Source organism: Microcaecilia unicolor, chromosome 4, assembly GCF_901765095.1.
Source record: "Microcaecilia unicolor chromosome 4, aMicUni1.1, whole genome shotgun sequence".
Taxonomy (NCBI): domain Eukaryota; kingdom Metazoa; phylum Chordata; class Amphibia; order Gymnophiona; family Siphonopidae; genus Microcaecilia; species Microcaecilia unicolor.
Window position 1 is genome coordinate 93,216,426 of NC_044034.1, and position 18,108 is coordinate 93,234,533.

At 40.3% G+C, this 18,108-nt stretch overlaps 1 protein-coding gene across 2 annotated transcripts in view; it reads right to left on the minus strand.

Moving 5' to 3' along the window:
* FNDC3A (fibronectin type III domain containing 3A) overlaps positions 1 to 18,108 on the minus strand; it is a 379,001-nt gene that overhangs the window by 139,047 nt on the left and 221,846 nt on the right. For both annotated transcript variants that reach the window (XM_030200475.1, XM_030200477.1), the window contains 3 exons: positions 13,925 to 13,978; positions 12,033 to 12,157; positions 7,461 to 7,635 (listed from right to left, as the gene is read on the minus strand). In XM_030200475.1, the coding sequence (XP_030056335.1) occupies positions 7,461 to 7,635; positions 12,033 to 12,157; positions 13,925 to 13,978 (354 nt within the window). The remainder of the gene's footprint in view (positions 1 to 7,460; positions 7,636 to 12,032; positions 12,158 to 13,924; positions 13,979 to 18,108) is intronic.

Here is an 18,108-nt window from a genome sequence, read left to right on the forward strand (position 1 = left end):
ATATGCGTCACTTTGCACTTGACCACATTAAATTTCATTTGCCATTTGGATGCCCAGTTTTCTAATTTCCTATGCATGGAAATCTATTTCATGACTATTCATTGTGGATATCCTGAAAACCTGATTGGCTGGGGTGCTTCCGGGACCAGGTTTGGGAACCACTGTCCTAAGGTCTTCCTGCAATTTTTCACAGTACATATGTGTTTTAACAACCTTGAATAGTTTATGTCATCTGCAAATTTAATTACCTCATTTATTCCTATTTCCAGATCATTTATAAATATGTTAAGTATTTAAATGTCTCTATCATGTCTCCCCTCTCCTGCCTTTCTTCCAAAGTATACATATTGAGATCTGTCCCCATACGTTTTATTACGAAGACCCCTAATCATTTGAGTAGCCACCCTCTGTACAGACTCCATCCTATTTATATCATTGTGAAGGTGTGGTCTCCAGAACTGTACAGGATCCATCTTTTGCGAACAAAACTGTCATGGCTGCTCCAGTGCTTCCTACATCTGACAACAAGCATTTGACACTGACATTTCAAGTAACGTCTGCATTTTGTCTCTGGAGTGAAGCCGATAACAGGATAGATTTACACCAACACAAGAATGAGACAAGCCTTGCTAGCAACCTTTCTAGGTGCCAGCAGTGATTTGGACGATATCTGTAAGAATCATGGGCCCCCCCAAGGCTTGCCCTTCATCTGCTGGATATATAGGCATGTAAGAACAGATTGGTCCAAAACAGTCACTTGAGGACCAGTGCCACCATGCTGGTACTGGGCTTGGTGAAGGGAATAAAGTGAGAATCGTTTTGGCAAGCGAAAAGGAAAATCTGATAGCTCTCTGGAGAGAGACAGTCTTGCCCGTGCCTCCTAAGTACTAAACCTCTCTGTATACAAGCCATAAAGAGAAGCCTTGGTTAATATTTACAGCTTATCACATGGAGATAAGTCAGTAAGCTATGTCAGGCAGGGACTTTTGGACAAGCTTCCGACATCCTTCAGCTGCTGCTGAAGAGGCTTGCTAGTAACCCGGCTTGGGCCTGGGAGGAGAACCCCCATCTCTTACCACATGGACAACACTCCAAAGGAAGCAGCCAGTCTTAAGGGTGAGCATGATCGGGGTACTTATATGGTCAAGATTTAGTCTGTGTTTTAGCCTGCAAAGGACTGAGTTAGCTCTCAGGGGTATATTTTATCAGCCTAATATATTTGCTGATTTTGAAGTCTTTTCTCAGGAATTATCAGTACTGTAACAGAATATATGCAGAGATCTATTTTGTGTAATACTTAGCTAGTTCTTTGATATAGTTTTGTTGTAGTATTTATTTTTTATGCTTGTTTTTCAAGTTTGCTAATTATCATTATTAGTATACTATAATAATAAAAAATATATATTTGTTTTACACATTGGCATATTTCTTCATTGGGGGACAACCACCGCTGAGAACCTGTATGATCCCAAATAGTGTTGTCTTCCCCTAGACACGCATCCAGAGGAATTACTAAGCTAGGTGATTTTCTGTCCTTTTCAGAGGGACTGGGCGGAGTAATTTTCTATTACTTGACTACGGTGTCATGCATTTGGCCTGCAAAAACTTGAGGTAACACTACAGATTAGAGGGTGAAGTACTTTTGCACATGAAAGAGGAGCAGGACTTGGGTGTGATTGTTTGTGATGACCTTAAAGTGGCCTAAACAGGCAAAACAGATGACTGTGAAAGCTAGAAGGATAATTGGGTGCTGGTCAGATCTCATTTAGAGTACTGTGCATAATTCTGGAAACCACACCTTCAAAACATATAAACAGGGTGGAGTCAGTCCAGAGGGCGGCTACTAAAACGGTCAGTGGTCTTTGTCATAAAGCATATGGAGACAAAGATCTCAATATGTACATGTAGGGGTAAAAGCTCTGCCACAAGATAACCAGTGTATTAGAGACTGACCCATTGGAGCCGACTCTGTGGGTGCTGTGGGTGCTTGAGCACCCCCAATATTGAGAAAATTCCTTGTATGTGTCCAGGGAGGGGTTATTTTCATTGGGCTTAGCACCCCCAATAATTTTGAAAAGTTGGCTCCTATGGACTGACCATGTTACACCTGTGGGACACCTGATACAAATTATTGAAATCGGTAGTGGTCAATGCGAGAAAAGAGCAAAGACTGCTGCTCAAACTTGTGCTGCAATTGAAAACCTGCCCAGGCATGCCTGTCTGAAAAGAACCTGTGGCCCTGTTATCAGTTGATGCAAAACAAAGGAATGTGGGCAGTGTGAGAGAATTCAAAGTCTGTTCCCTGACCCACAAGATCGTCTACGGGGTTGCTCCAGTTTATATGTTCAGCTTGATTGATCTCCCTCCCCGAAATTCCATAAAACCATCTTACACATATCTAAATCTCCACTATCCTAACTGCAGAAATCTCCGTTACAAACTGCTCTTCGCCTCCTATTTTTGCTTTGTGAGAGAGGAGAAGAGAACCAACTGAAAGTAACAGGATAGATCATAAGGAATGCCAAGCCAAATGCAAAGCGGAGATAAGGAGGGCAAAAAAGGACTTTGAGAAGAAATTAGCGTTGGAAGCAAAAATACATAGTAAAAATTTTTTTTAGATACATTAAAAACAGGAAACCGGCCAAAGAGTCGGTTGGGCCGCTGGACGAAAATGGTGTTAAAGGGGCGATCAAGGAGGACAAAGCCGTAGCGGAGAAATTAAATGAATTCTTTGCTTCGGTCTTCACCGAGGAGGATTTGGGGGGGACACCGGTGCCGGAAAGAATATTTGAAGCGGGGGAGTCGGAGAAACTAAACAAATTCTCTGTAACCTTGGAGGATGTAATGGGTCAGTTCAGCAAGCTGAAGAGTAGTAAATCACCGGGACCTGATGGTATTCATCCCAGAGTATTAATAGAACTAAAAAATGAACTTGCGGAGCTACTGTTAGAAATATGCAATCTGTCCCTAAAATCGAGTGTAGTACCGGAAGACTGGAGGGTAGCCAATGTTACTCCGATTTTTAAGAAGGGTTCCAGAGGAGATCCGGGAAATTATAGACCGGTGAGTCTGACGTCGGTGCCGGGCAAGATGGTGGAGGCTATTATTAAGAATAAAATTGCAGAGCATATACAAAAACATGGACTGATGAGACAAAGTCAGCACGGATTTAGTGAAGGGAAGTCTTGCCTCACCAATCTAATGCATTTTTTTGAGGGGGTAAGCAAACATGTGGACAATGGGGAGCCGGTTGATATTGTATATCTGGATTTTCAGAAGGCGTTTGACAAAGTGCCGCACGAAAGACTCCTGAAGAAATTGCAGAGTCATGGAATCGGAGGTAGGGTATTATTATGGATTAAGAACTGGTTGAAAGATAGGAAGCAGAGAGTAGGATTGCGTGGCCAGTATTCTCAGTGGAGGAGGGTAGTTAGTGGGGTCCCGCAGGGGTCTGTGCTGGGTCCGTTGCTTTTTAATGTATTTATAAATGACCTAGAGATGGGAATAACTAGTGAGGTAATTAAATTCGCCGATGACACAAAATTATTCAGGGTCGTCAAGTCGCAGGAGGAATGTGAACGATTACAGGAGGACCTTGCGAGACTGGGAGAATGGGCGTGCAAGTGGCAGATGAAGTTCAATGTTGACAAGTGCAAAGTGATGCATGTGGGTAAGAGGAACCCGAATTATAGCTACGTCTTGCAAGGTTCCGCGTTAGGAGTTACGGATCAAGAAAGGGATCTGGGTGTCGTCGTCGATGATACGCTGAAACCTTCTGCTCAGTGTGCTGCTGCGGCTAGGAAAGCGAATAGAATGTTGGGTGTTATTAGGAAGGGTATGGAGTCCAGGTGTGCGGATGTTATAATGCCGTTGTATCGCTCCATGGTGCGACCGCACCTGGAGTATTGTGTTCAGTACTGGTCTCCGTATCTCAAAAAAGATATAGTAGAATTGGAAAAGGTACAGCGAAGGGCGACGAAAATGATAGTGGGGATGGGACGACTTTCCTATGAAGAGAGGCTGAGAAGGCTAGGGCTTTTCAGCTTGGAGAAGAGACGGCTGAGGGGAGATATGATAGAAGTGTATAAAATAATGAGTGGAATGGATCGGGTGGATGTGAAGCGACTGTTTACGCTATCCAAAAATACTAGGACTAGAGGGCATGAGTTGAAGCTACAGTGTGGTAAATTTAAAACGAATCGGAGAAAATTTTTCTTCACCCAACGTGTAATTAGACTCTGGAATTCGTTGCCGGAGAACGTGGTACGGGCGGTTAGCTTGACGGAGTTTAAAAAGGGGTTAGATAGATTCCTAAAGGACAAGTCCATAGACCGCTATTAAATGGACTTGGAAAAATTCCGCATTTTTAGGTATAACTTGTCTGGAATGTTTTTACGTTTGGGGAGCGTGCCAGGTGCCCTTGACCTGGATTGGCCACTGTCGGTGACAGGATGCTGGGCTAGATGGACCTTTGGTCTTTCCCAGTATGGCACTACTTATGTACTTATGTACTTATGTACTTATGAGCCCTCGCTATTGGAATGCTCTACCATTATCATGAAAAGAGACTTCCAACCATATTTTGTTCAAGAAACTCCTCAAGACTTATCTCTGTGATAAAACTTACTCCATAGTTACTTAACTTCCTGCCATCCCTTGCTGTTTCCCCTGTTGTTCCCCCACCTCAGTTGATCCTTATTCTCTGTCCCATCCTTGCATTGGTATGATGTAAATTCTCTAACTGTTGTTAGCCACATAGAGCCTGCTATGTTGGGAATATGTGTGATATAAATGTTCTCAATAAATAAATAAATAAACTCTTGGTCAAGTCGACCTTCGGACAGCCTGGAGTCCAGAATAATGATGTAAGACATTCCTGTGGTCACTTTAGTTACAACAAAAGGCATCAATCACCATCATGATGTTATCAAACCATCCGAGACATTACTGATAACAAAATGCTGTGGCAAAGAGCAGCATCTTATCCCATCAATTCATTTGAACTTATCTCAACTCAGCCACTGATTGAGCTACAATTTTCATCTCATCATTGGAACACTTTAGAGCGAGGACTGCCTGTAAGGACTCCTATTCCAGTCGGTCCAGAGACTTACAACACACACATTGTATGGTCAAGATCACTTGCCAGTAACAAACTGTAGGTAGTTTGCCAACAGGGAGTGTGTGTTCATTCCAACTAATTTCTAAAAAGTATGCATTCTTGCATTTCAAATAACTTTTATTCTGAACTTTTCTTGTACATGTTATTAATATTCAATTTATTTACAAGTATAATTCATTTGCTACTATACCTCTTGTAAATTAATTATTTGTTATTACTATCAGTTACGTATTTTTAGTCTAGTGATATAAACATAGAAGATGTTTGAGGTAGACATAATCCTGCGGCGCCAGAATGGTCACACCTAGAGGATATAAAGGGGACAAAGGGTGTGTGAATCAAAGAGTAAGTGTTATTCGGACTGTTGGGGGGAGGGATAAAGAGGGAGGGGAGGTGGAAGGGGGGGGGGGGAAAGGAGGGATAAAAAGGTTTGAAGGAAACTGTTAAGATAAAAGATAAGTTGTAATTTGTTCAGAGCCAGAGGCTCTATGTTGTATTTCAGATGATGCTTCAATAAAATTTGTAAGTTAAAAAAAAAAAGATGTTTGAGCTCAGAACAGCTAAGTAAGGAGGCATGTTTTTTTTTTACCAAAGTGCAAGATAATTGTTTTATACATATCTCTGTCCTATCACATTAGGTGGTGAATTACTGGTTTACTTCTACATATACTTTGGAAGAAAGATGGAAGAGGGGAGATATGATAGAAATGTTTAAATACCTCAGTGGCAGAAATGCACAAAAGGTGAGTCTCTAAGTGAAAGAAAGCTCTGAAATGAGGGGGTGCATAGGATGAAAGCACAACATAAGGAAATAATTCAGAGAAAGGGTGGTGAATTTGTGGAATGGCTTCCTGGTGCAGGTGGTGGAGACAAAGACTATCTGGATTGAAGCAAGCTTGGAGCAAGTATATAGGATCACTAAGGAAAAGGGGGAGGAAGGGATAGTAGAAGGCATGGATGGGCAAACTGGATCGGCCATATAGTCTATCTGCTTTCATTTTTCTGTTTTTTTATGTTTCTAAATTAGAGTCAAAATTGAATTGGGAACCACTGTGATTCCATTAAATTTAGTCATGTGTTTAAATAATTCAGTCTTACAGCAGTATTTTGAACTATCTGGAGAAATCTTAAAGAAGTAGGTTACCAAGTATATACAGTATTGTCATAATAATCAGAGAGCAGAACTGATCAAACTTAAGGTCTGCAGATGGCACATATGGTTTCAGTCTGCACACAAGATGGGTCCAACAGAACGCACTTTTCACCACTAAGTTTATTTGGGGTCTAAAAGTCAGTCTTGTATCCAAAACCATTCCCAAATATCTTATCTCTAGGTGAACAGCACTAGACTGTCCAACCACAATGTGATCTAGGGAGGATAAAGGAAGATGAACAAAACAGTCAATGCCTCAGCATTACTCAAATTTATACTAGTTCATTTTCTGTCAGTTATAAAATCTAATGCCTCAAAACCACTGCATGGGTTCGTGAACTGAAGTCCCATCTGTGCTAATAAAAGAAAATAAAACATAAGATCATCTGCACAAGACAAAGAGTACATCAAAGCTCCTCAACAAGTGACAGAATGGATACTCAAGAATTAAAAAGAAAAGGTGACAGAACTGATCCCTGAAGGACAACCTTCTTCAGTACAATTCAGTCTCAAACCTAGTTTTAAATTCTCATCTGCTGGGCACATGCCAAAAGAAAAGATATAAAATAGTTGAGAAAACGCCCACTGCTGAACTAAAAAAAAAAAAAAAAACAATAACAACTCCCCCTCAAACAACATACATCTTTTTCTATTGAGTATCCTGGTACAAAGTAATACACTAATATTTAAAAAATTGCTCTAGCTGATGAAGTTTAAAATGAAAATAGTATAAATTGGGCAAATGAGCAATGATTATATAGGAAAATAGGAAATAAATTATAAATACATAAAATGCAGCATTATCTGCTAATTTTATGAACTATAGGAGCAATGTGACCCTCTCAAGCATCTAAGCCTTGATATTCACTCCAGGTCAGGTTTTCAGGATATCCCCAACAGGTATGAAAGAGAATTGAATACACACTTCCTTCCCATTGTATACAAATCTTTCTCCTGCCTACTCATTAGGGATATTCTGAAAATCTGATCCTGTGGTGGTCCTTGAGGACTGGGAGTAAATATCACTGATCTAAGTGATGGTAGTGGAGTTCTTTGGGAAGCAACCCATTGAACTCCGGTTTGCTCTAAAAGATACTACAGTTACCTACATCCCTAGCTTAAAGAAATAAAAAAAGTATTTTTTTTTAACTTAGGTAACAGCTTAGTTTGCAATGATACACTTACTGATGTTTCATCTTCCATCTCCAAAACATAAGAAATTCCTTCATCAGATGGTGTTCCTGAGGGTTTACTCCACTGTAAGGATAATGAAGTAACTTCAGCTTTAATGAGCGTCGGACTTGCTGGCATTGATGGAGCACTGCCTGAGGTGTAATACATGACTTCTTCACTAAAACCACTATTTAAAAACAAAGGCCATTTAAACAAAATATATCATAACCATAGTGACATACACATTATAGCAATTTTCCTGTTTATGGTAAAATCAGAACTCTGCTTCAAAATGAAAACAAATCTTTACTGTAGTGAGAGAGAGAAAGGGCATTGATTCACACTTTCTAATTACCGTACTTTGTCCATTCCCTTAAACCACAAACATGTTTAAGAAGATGAAATTGCTTATCTATAATAGGGGTTTCTCTGTAGACAGCAGTTTAAATAAAAAGCACTAATGGGTGATATCATCTAAAGATGCTGCAACAACTTTACTCTCTCAGAACCCAGACAGACCAACAGATCTTTCCAAGCATGTATGGGAGTTCCCACACAGCAGATGCCTTACCACTATTCACTCTAATTTTAGAGCTTTCATGTGTCAGACCTGGAGATAAAGGTGCCAAGAAAGAGTGACCTTCAACCTGACAATACTATATTACTATACCTGATTAAATTACTGAGATTCTACTTAAGAGTCTGGAAGAATATAGATGGAACAAATTGAAAGGATGCATGCCCTTTTTGCTGCACCAAATTGAAAATCTTTTGCATGTGATTCCATGACTTCCTGGTGGACAGTTTTCTTGATGCAGACAGTTATCTTCTATCTCATGAAAATGATGACAGGAAAAAAAACTAGCCAGTGCAACATCCATGTCATTAATTAGTGTGAGTGATTGGATGTTCAAGTGAAAGAATTCCTGTTCTTGGTATATAAAAGACTAGGCAAATCTCCTAGACTGCCCACTGAAAGATCAGAGACACAGGGAAGCCACTCTTGTGTTTTGAAGAACACTCTAGTCTTATCCTCTTTAACCTTTTGGATCATTCTTGAGATTAGAAGAACTAGGAAGAATGTATATAGCAGCCAGACTCTCCAATTCAGGGAGACTGCATCTGTTGTTGGTCTGCTTCCTGAAGCAAAAGAGAGGACGTTTTAAATTGTCTTTTGTCACAAACATCTCCTGAGGTCCCCCCTCCCCCAAACTGATAGAAGATCTGATTTGCCACTAATTATCTAAGGCTTATTTGTGGAGTTCTAGGATTCAGCTGAGTTTGTGTATTAAACCATTCTACGCTTACAAAAGGTTAAGTGGCAGTCCACTCTGGTTAGAAATGGCAAAATCCTTGCACAGAATGTGAACCTGTTCATCCTTGCTTATTTATACAGAACACTGCTACTTGGTTGTCAATCAGAATTTCCCTTTCCAACAAATAAAGTGGGGAAGGCTTTTAGAATATTGAAGACTGCCATCAGGTCTAGTAGATTTCATACTGAAGAACAACACATGTGTATCTAATTGTGGTTACTTATTCTATACTTGGGGAGGGTCAATCTGTGTTCTGCACGTGTGAAAGAGGACAGGTACTCTGTTTGCACTAAATGTTTGTGTAGGATCAGTCTGTAATAATCTGGCTTGTTTAGTTTTCCAATAAGTGTACTGATGTTCTAGTGCCCATTGCAATGTTTATGGTGCTGCCTTTTCCTAGGTAAACCCTAGTTATGTGACTCTAGAAGTTAGTGCTATTATGATATGGAAGAATTGCTCTATAGGTCCTGGGTGTTTTTTTTTGTAGGGGTTTTGTATCCTTGGTACTGGATTTGGGATTTGGATTTAGCTTAGATCTTTCTCAGTAGTAGTTCAAAGCAAGTTACATTTAGGTACCATAAGAATTTTCCTGTCCTTGGAGGCTTACAAGTCAAAGTTTGTAGTACCTGAGGCAATGAAGGGTTAAGTGACTTGTTCATGATTTCAAGGAGCAGCTTCCCTGGATCTCAACCTGCTGCTCTAACCATTACATACCGCTAATATAGATAACATTTATTCAAAATATGTTTGGTAACTCAACTGTAAACTAAAGGGCAGCAAAGCCTAATGGCCATTTGGCAACCTACCAAAAACAGAAAGGTAAATCATTTTATGGTTGCCAGCAACTATAGAATTTCTCTTGCAGAGCTGCTAACACCTGTTCACAGGGCCAACAGAAGATGCTGGACTGGAGAGCTAGGGCTGACTAGAAACCAAGTGTTCAAGTACCTGTATATATTCCCAGAATACTCCTGTATTACTTTGATGTGCATTATTTTGATTATTTTGGCACATAATTTAATAAAATGCATTCAGTGTGCATAACATCATCAGTAAGTTAATAGGGGATTTTAGTTGAATCTCAGAATTAGTACTGTGTTGATTTTATTTCATCACATATATTATTTCTTTTTAGAAGATTGTATTATGAATGTAATATTGTCGTCTGCCTTGTTACTTCTACTACTACTTATTTCTATAGCGCTACTAGATGTATGCAGCGCTGTACACTTGAACATGAAGAGACAGTCCCTGCTCAACAGAGCTTACAATCTAATTAGGACAGACAAACAGGACAAATAAGAGATAAGGGAATTAGATTGTAAGCTCTTTGAGCAGGGACTGTCTTTCTTCTATGATTGTGCAGTGCTGCGTACGCCTTGTAGCGCTATAGAAATGCTAAATAGTAGTAAATATTAGTACTGAGGTGGGAATGATAAAATAAGGGTACTGAACGAGTAAGGGTTAGGAGTTAAAAGCAGTATCAAAAAGGTGGGCTTTTAGCCTAGATTTGAAGATGGCCAGAGATGGAGCTTGATGTACCGGCTCAGGAAGTTTATTCCAGGCATATGGTGCAACAAGATAAAAGGAACGGAGTATGGAGTTAGAAGTGGAGGTGAAGGGTGCAGATAAGAGAGATCTACCCAGTGAACGGAGTTCCCAGGGAGGAATGTAGGAAGAGATGAGAGTGGAGAGGTACTGAGGAGCTGAAGAGTGAATGCACTTACAAGTCAATAAGAGGAGTTTGATCTGTATGCGGAAACGGATAGGGAGCCAGTGAAGTGACTTGAGGAGAGGGCTAATATGAGCATAGCAACACTGGTGAAATATAAGTCGTGCGGCAGAATTTTGAACAGACTGAAGAGGAGAGAGATGGCTAAGTGGGAGACCTGCGAGAAGCAAGTTGCAATAGTCTAAGTGAGAGGTGATAAGTGTGGATAAAGGTTCTGGTAGTGTGCTCAGAAAGGAAAGGGCAAATTTTGGTGTCATTATAGAGAAAGAAAAGACAGGTTTTAGCAGTCTGTTGAATATGTGCAGAGAAGGAGAGAGAGGAGTCGAATAAAGGCAGAATATAAACAAACAAGAAACAGGAAGGCAGCTGGTGCATCTGTATCAAACACAGTGAAGGGGTCTTTCCCTGCTCTGTTCAAGTGCTCCTACTGTCCCTTTACTGCTGACATAGATGTTGTGCCCCCACCTAAGGATTTTAACTTGCCCTGCTGCACCCCATACCATCCCACCCCACCCTAACCCTGCCTTAGCTTCCCCAAACAGATAAATCACTGACTGCCTATGGTTACACTGATAAATTGTCTATTTGAAAATCTCTGTTTATTTAAAAATCCTGTTAAAAAAGGGGATCCAAGATGACCTCCACTGATTAGACACAAGGATGGGCAGCTCCTAACTTGTCTTGAAGAGACAGAGAAACAGAGGCAAAACCTCGATCCAACAGATTCAGTCCTCTAAGATTCCTGCTATCAGGCTCATTTACACCCTAGTGACCTGATGAGGTACACAAAATGTGAATTTGGTTGAAATTGTCCTGCAGGAAACCCGCTCAGGAGGAGGAGAAGAAGATAGGTATCCTGGGAATTAACCATCTCTAAGCCTGAAGTCCTCTGGTTAAGCACTGGTCTGTAAGCTCTTTGAGCAGGGACTGTCTTTCTTCTATGTTTGTGCAGCGCTGCGTATGCCTTGTAGCGCTATAGAAATGCTAAATAGTAGTAGTAGTAAGTAGTAGTAACTTTGCCAATGCCACTGGCAGGCAAGAACTACTGGGTCAACTAGCAAAGCCACGGTTCAAAGCCCTCTTCTTCCATTGGTAATTCTTGTGGCTTGGGCAAATCACTTAATCCTCTACTGCCGCAGGTACAACTTAGATTGTAAATCCATTTGGGCAGGGACATGACTTGTATATCTGATTGTAATGCACCTTGAGCTCAGATTTAGAAAAACAAGCAATAAAATCTAAAATCCAAATCCAACTTGGAGAGGGGATGAAAGACACAAAATGAGGTCTTTAATAGTAAAAGAAAAGTAATTTTTTTGAGTGCCAATGTTTTTGCTTATGCACTAGCTCGAACAAATAGAGACCAATGGAAGTCGCAACGTAGCATTTGTGTAGGGAATGCACAGATACTTTGAAAATCTGTCAGCAACATCAGATAGAGAAAGATTAATTTCCTGTGGAATTGTACATATTTATACAGATATCCATCCATGTACTTAGACCACATCTGTATGTGCTTAAAATAATAGTACCTACCTCATGCCCATATCATTTTTGGCAGCTAGTCTAAATGTGTACCCCATTGCTGGTGATAGTTTTGTAATCCTAAATTGCTTCTGTTGGCCATAGTAACATTGGCAGAACTCGCCATTTCTTTTTCCCTGAAAATAATCAAATGATCATTAAATATAGTCATACTAATAAAAATATCTGCTGATAAGTATATCACCTATAGAACAATAGCAGGAAAAAAATGAAACATGACACAGCAGCACTTGTAGGAAGTGAGACCTAGTGGTTAGACCCAATACAGCACGCAACTAAAAGTCAGAAATGTATAAAGAACACAAACATTGTTTTCATCATAGGCTCTGTTGTGATAATTTTGAAATCCTATGGGGTGCTTTGAAGGTCCATGACCCATGACCACTTTGCAAGTACGTTTTCCCAGTGAGGTATGGCTTGTTTGTTTTTTTGTTTTGTTTCCCCCCACCCTCCCACTTTTTTTTTTTCAATGTGAGGCTAATCGACACCACAGGCACTTAGTATCCATTTTTTAACAAGTGCTTGGCAACACTACACTGTAAATGGATGTGTAGTAATTTAAAAAATTGATATCCCAGCATGTTATCAGACAGCTCCGACCTACCTCCTATGTCTCTTTGTGGCATGGATGTTTTCACTCACAGAAAGGGAGGACAAGTTTCAGCACTAGATTTTACCTAGCTGCTTCAAGAACCTGGATAAAATCTTTTGAAAAATTTTCTCTGTAATCACTGGGCAAATTACGTGATTTTTTTTCTGTGCCTAATCACACCAGCTGTAACAGGGTAACAATGTTTCTTCTCTTTGAACTTTAATATAGTTCAGAGGCCACAAAATGTGTGGCTAGACCAATTGCCACAGTGGTAACTGCATGTAAATTTCTAGAGTGCTGAACTATAAGATGTCTGCTGAGATCCTGTATAAGTCCAAGGGCCCCTGTTTACTAAGGTGCACTAGCGTTTTTAGCACGTGCACAAAATTAGCGCATGCTGTGTAGGCACCCACAGAAATATTGTGGGCGCCTACACAGTTAGATTGCACTAGAAACACTAATGCGCCTCTAGCGCGGTTTAGTAAACAGGGCCCTAAATCTTTTGTGCGTCGCTTAAATCCAGGATAGAGTATCACTTTTGTTAATTAGCTTGTACTTGATACCAGTGGAAGTTCAAATCTATTTTCAACTGTGTATTCTGTTCTTAAATATAATTTACAGGCAGGCACCTCAATACATGATATCTTTGAAAGGTTTATTAGGAAGAACTAGACCAGAGATGTTACAAAATTCTGTTAAGTTTCAATTTCCCAGTCCAAGGGGAATAAGATTAAAGAGACTTTTTTTTTTATAGGATTTGCTGCTGGAATTCTATCCCTTATCAAGTTCAGATACTAAGGAATATGAGCTAGTTCAAAGATTTTTAAAGGTGTTTCTTTGTCTTTAAAAGTTTTTATTAAGTTGAATTGTATTCTAGATTGATATTGTAATTCCAGGTTATGCCTGGCTTCTTATATGGGATCCGCATTGAACTGAGAGGTAGTTGCGGAATAGAAGAATGTTTTGTATATGTATTTATTTGCACGATTGTAACCAACTGATATAGCATGTGCTGATTGAATTTGGCATATATAGCTATACTATGCACCTTTTATTAATTTACTTTAGCTTTCCTTGAAAGCACTTGGACCTATCCTTGCCGTTAACTGTGCACATGAATGGGGAAAATGTATATGGTAGTCAGCAGCTAAGCTCTGCCACCAACAGCCCTTTTATCAGCATCCAATCATCAACTTGCAACAGTATTGTCCAGAGTAGACACCCCTACTGGCCTCTGACCCCACAGAAGCCAAATTATTTAGACTGAATATAGCCATATAAAATTACTTACTTCATCCCATTCTAGAAGATAACTGTGTATTTTGGATCCATTATCACAAGATGCCTGAAACAGAAAATGAAATGCAAATATGAGAAAATACAATCAATTGATGGTATTCATGTAACCTTCTGCTTATTAGATGAAAATATACTACCTAATTAACTTACAATACTGCACCTGACAATGCTCTATGCAACAGTGATGAATCTTTGCAGGGATATTACATAGCTTCATGTCTCAATGCCAAGTTATAGAAAGAAACCCCAAATCACAGAGTTTTATACAAGACATCATATTACCCTTTCTTAGCATGGTTTATTTCAGTGTCACCTGATTGATTAGGGAATTTTTTAAAAACTTTCCTCAGTATTTGCTCTGTCCCCTTTTTTGAATATATATTACTGTAAAATATGGGAGATTTTCTCTCTGCTGTATTTCGGGGTGGAAATTCCTCTAATATTACCAGTATTTATCACTGAACAACTATGACAATATAGAAAAGTTTTATTAAATATTCACACACTTGTATTAAAATATTGGGATACACCCACTCAGACTTATCTCAACCACCCAATTCCCATAAACCTTAACTCTCATACATAACTAATAAAACATATCTGCCTGACTCAAAATATAGTAACATAGTAAATGATGCCAGATAAAAACCTGTACAGTCCATCCAGTCTGCCCAACAAGATAAACTCATTTTACATGGTATGTGATACTTTATATGTATACCAGTGTTTGATTTGTCCTTGCCTTTCTCAGGGCACAGACCGTAGAAGTCTGCCCAGCACTGTTCTTGTACTAAAAGTTCTGAAGCTAACGTTAAAGCCCCTTAAAATTTACACTTAAGCCCATCCATATCTATTTAGTCACGATCAGGGCATAGCCCGTAGAAGTCTGCCCAGCACCAGTTTTGAGTGGAGTGGAACAGGTGGATGTGAAGCGTCTCTTCACGCTTTCCAAAAATACTAGGACTAGGGGGCATGCGATGAAACTACAGTGTAGTAAATTTAAAACAAATCGAAGAAAATTTTTCTTCACCCAACGCGTAATTAAACTTTGGAATTTGTTGCCGGAGAACGTGGTGAAGGCGGTTAGCTTAGCAGAGTTTAAAAAGGGGTTAGACGGTTTCCTAAAGGACAGGTCTATAAACCACTACTAAATGGACTTGGGAAAAATCCACAATTCCAGTAATAACATGTATAGAATGTTTGTACATTTGGGAAGCTCGCCAGGTGCCCTTGGCCTGGATTGGCCGCTGTCATGGACAGGATGCTGGGCTCCATGGACCTTTGGTCTTTTCCCAGTGTGGCATTACTTATGTACTTATGCTTCTCAATTACCGGCATCGCCATCCAATCTCCGCTAAGACTTCATGGATCCATTCCTTCTAAACAGGATTCCTTTGTGTTTATCCAACGCATGTTTGAATTTCATTACCATTTTCATCTCCACTACCTCCCGCAGGAGGGCATTCCATGTATCCACCACCCTCTCTCTAAAAAAATACTTCCTGATATTACTCCAATCACAAATCACTCCACAAACATCTCAATTAATAACATACACATGGTGTCCCACCCAATCCTAATCAAAGTCAGCAAAAACCAAGAATCATCACTTTAGAAAGGCAAAGAGAGAGAGAAAAAGTATTGCATGGATTCCAGTGATGATTATTCGTTTTTGCTGACTTGAGGAACTGAAGTACTCAGCCTGGCACCTGGAGTGATCATTTGTGGCTGTTCCATTCCCGATCCTGGAGGATTGTACTACATCTGATGAATGAACTTGGCACTTAATATGAACATTTGGTTGGATACAAGAAGTAGTTTGGGAGGACATGTTCGTGCTTTGGCATGAGATAAGTACATTTTTTATTAGGATTGGGTGCTCCTGGTATATGGCTGACTGGGGCCAATTTTAATATGACTCTTCTTCCTGCATTGGATAGCTCATCTGGGTGTTCCACAAGTGCAACTGATCGCAAGGCTTGAAGGACATGCTTCAGAGTTTGGGCTTAGTCAATGTATGGAAGGAGCAGCTCTCAATACACTTTTTATTCGACCCTTCATAGATTTCTATATCAGGACTGATTATCTTTTTTGTGATAAATTCTTTTTGTCTCGTAGTAAGCAGTCCAAGATAGATGTTTGTGATCTGGATTGGCCACTGTTGGAAACAGGATGCTGGGCTTGATGGACCTTTGGTCTGTCCCAGTATGGCAATACTTACGTAATTATGTACTTATGCACCTATCTGGTTAACCTAATGGGCCCTCCTGAGAAAAAATTGCAATTCTGGAGATTGAATGAAGGCATATTGAGGGAGGAGGTGGTGGTAAGGGATCTCTCTAAATTGATTCCAGAGTATTTCACTTTGAATTCGACCCCCAATATGTCTTTGAATATGTTGTGGAATGAGTTCAAGGCCTATGTTCGGGGGCATCTTAAGTGGTTCATCAGATTGAAGAAGCAGAGAACTGTTCAAGAACTTGATCGGAGATCTCAAATTCAACAGCTAGAGCAGTCTTCTCCTCTCACTAGAACTCCTGATCTTGTTTCTAAACTAGAGCTTAGGAATCAGCTAAAAAGCTCTGGACTGTTTCCCTCTATCATGAGCTGCAACTGGTGAAGCAACTATTTTTTCTGAAGAGGGCACCTGCGCAAGCTGGTTGCAGGTGCAACAATTAAAAGCTAGATCCCAACAAAGTTTTGTCTCAGCTCTTAAAACCAAGCAGGGTATATTAGTGAGGGATCAGGATGCCCTGCAGGGTTTTCTAGTTTTATCAAAGATCGCATTCATCTGATGTCTTGCTGACTGCTTTAGAGAGGACAATTGCCTGGATTAGATTTTGTGACCCTCAGTAAGCAAGCAGCGAACACACTGGGGAAAGCTCTAGGGTTGGATGGGCTGTCTACTAAGTATTTCCCACATACTTAGTCCCCATTCTCAGGCATGCATTTAATTCCATACTGCAGGGCTCTTCCCTTCCTCCATCGATGATGGAGGTTAGGGTGACTGTTCTTTCTAAGCCTGGCAAGGACCCTACAGCTTGTGGGTTCTGGCAAATATGATGAACGTTTTTTAGGACCAATCTAGGTTTATTCCTGGGTGAACCACAGGTGACAATGTAAGGCACACTTAAATCTCATCAGGTACACTCAGCGGAGCAGGGTACCCATGATGCTTCTGGCAACAGATTATGAAAAATCCTTTGACAGACAGAAGTTGGTATTCATGAAATGGTATGGGATTTGCGTTGCAAACCGTACGAGGACAGACTTGCTGACCTGAACATGTATACCTTGGAGGAAAGGAGAAACAGGGGTGATATGATACAGACGTTCAAATATTTGAAAGGTATTAATCTGCAAATGAACCTTTTCCAGAGATGGGAAGGTAGTAGAACTAGAGGACATGAATTGAGGTTGAAGGGGGGCAGACTCAGGACTAATGTCAGGAAGTATTTTTCTCACGGAGAGGGTGGTGGATATGTGGAATGCCCTCCCGCGGGAGATGGTAGAGATGAAAACAGTAATGTGTGCCCTAGAACACAACGAAACCAAAGCTCATAATGGACATATAAACTCTACCTCTCTACGATTCCCTAATGTGTCTGTACACACAAACCTTATTCTACCACATTACTGTATTTGTTCATACCGGAATTGGCGAACGCCTTTACGGTACTATGTAAGCCACACTGAACCTGCAAAAAGGTGGTAAAATGTGGGATACAAATGTAACAAATAAAATAAACAAACACAAGGGAATCCTGTTTAGAAGAAATAGTTCCGTGGAATCTTAGCGGACATTGGGTGGCGACGCCGGTAACTGGAAACAAAACGGGAGCTGGGCAGACTTCTATGGTCTACGCCCTGATCGTGACTGAATAGATAGGGATGGGCTGGAATGTAAATTTTAAGGGGCTTCGATCTTAGCTTCAGAACTTAGTACAAGAACAGTACTGGGCAGACTTCTATGGTCTGTGCCCTGAGAAAGGCAAGGACAAATCAAACTCGGGTATACATATAAAGTATCACATACCATGTAAAATGAGTTTATCTTGTTGGGCAGACTGGATGGACCGAACAGGTCTTTATCTGCCGTCATTTACTATGTCACTATATGTTACATCGATTAGAATGGGGTTTGGCCCAAATTTTTGTTCATGGATTTCAGCTTTG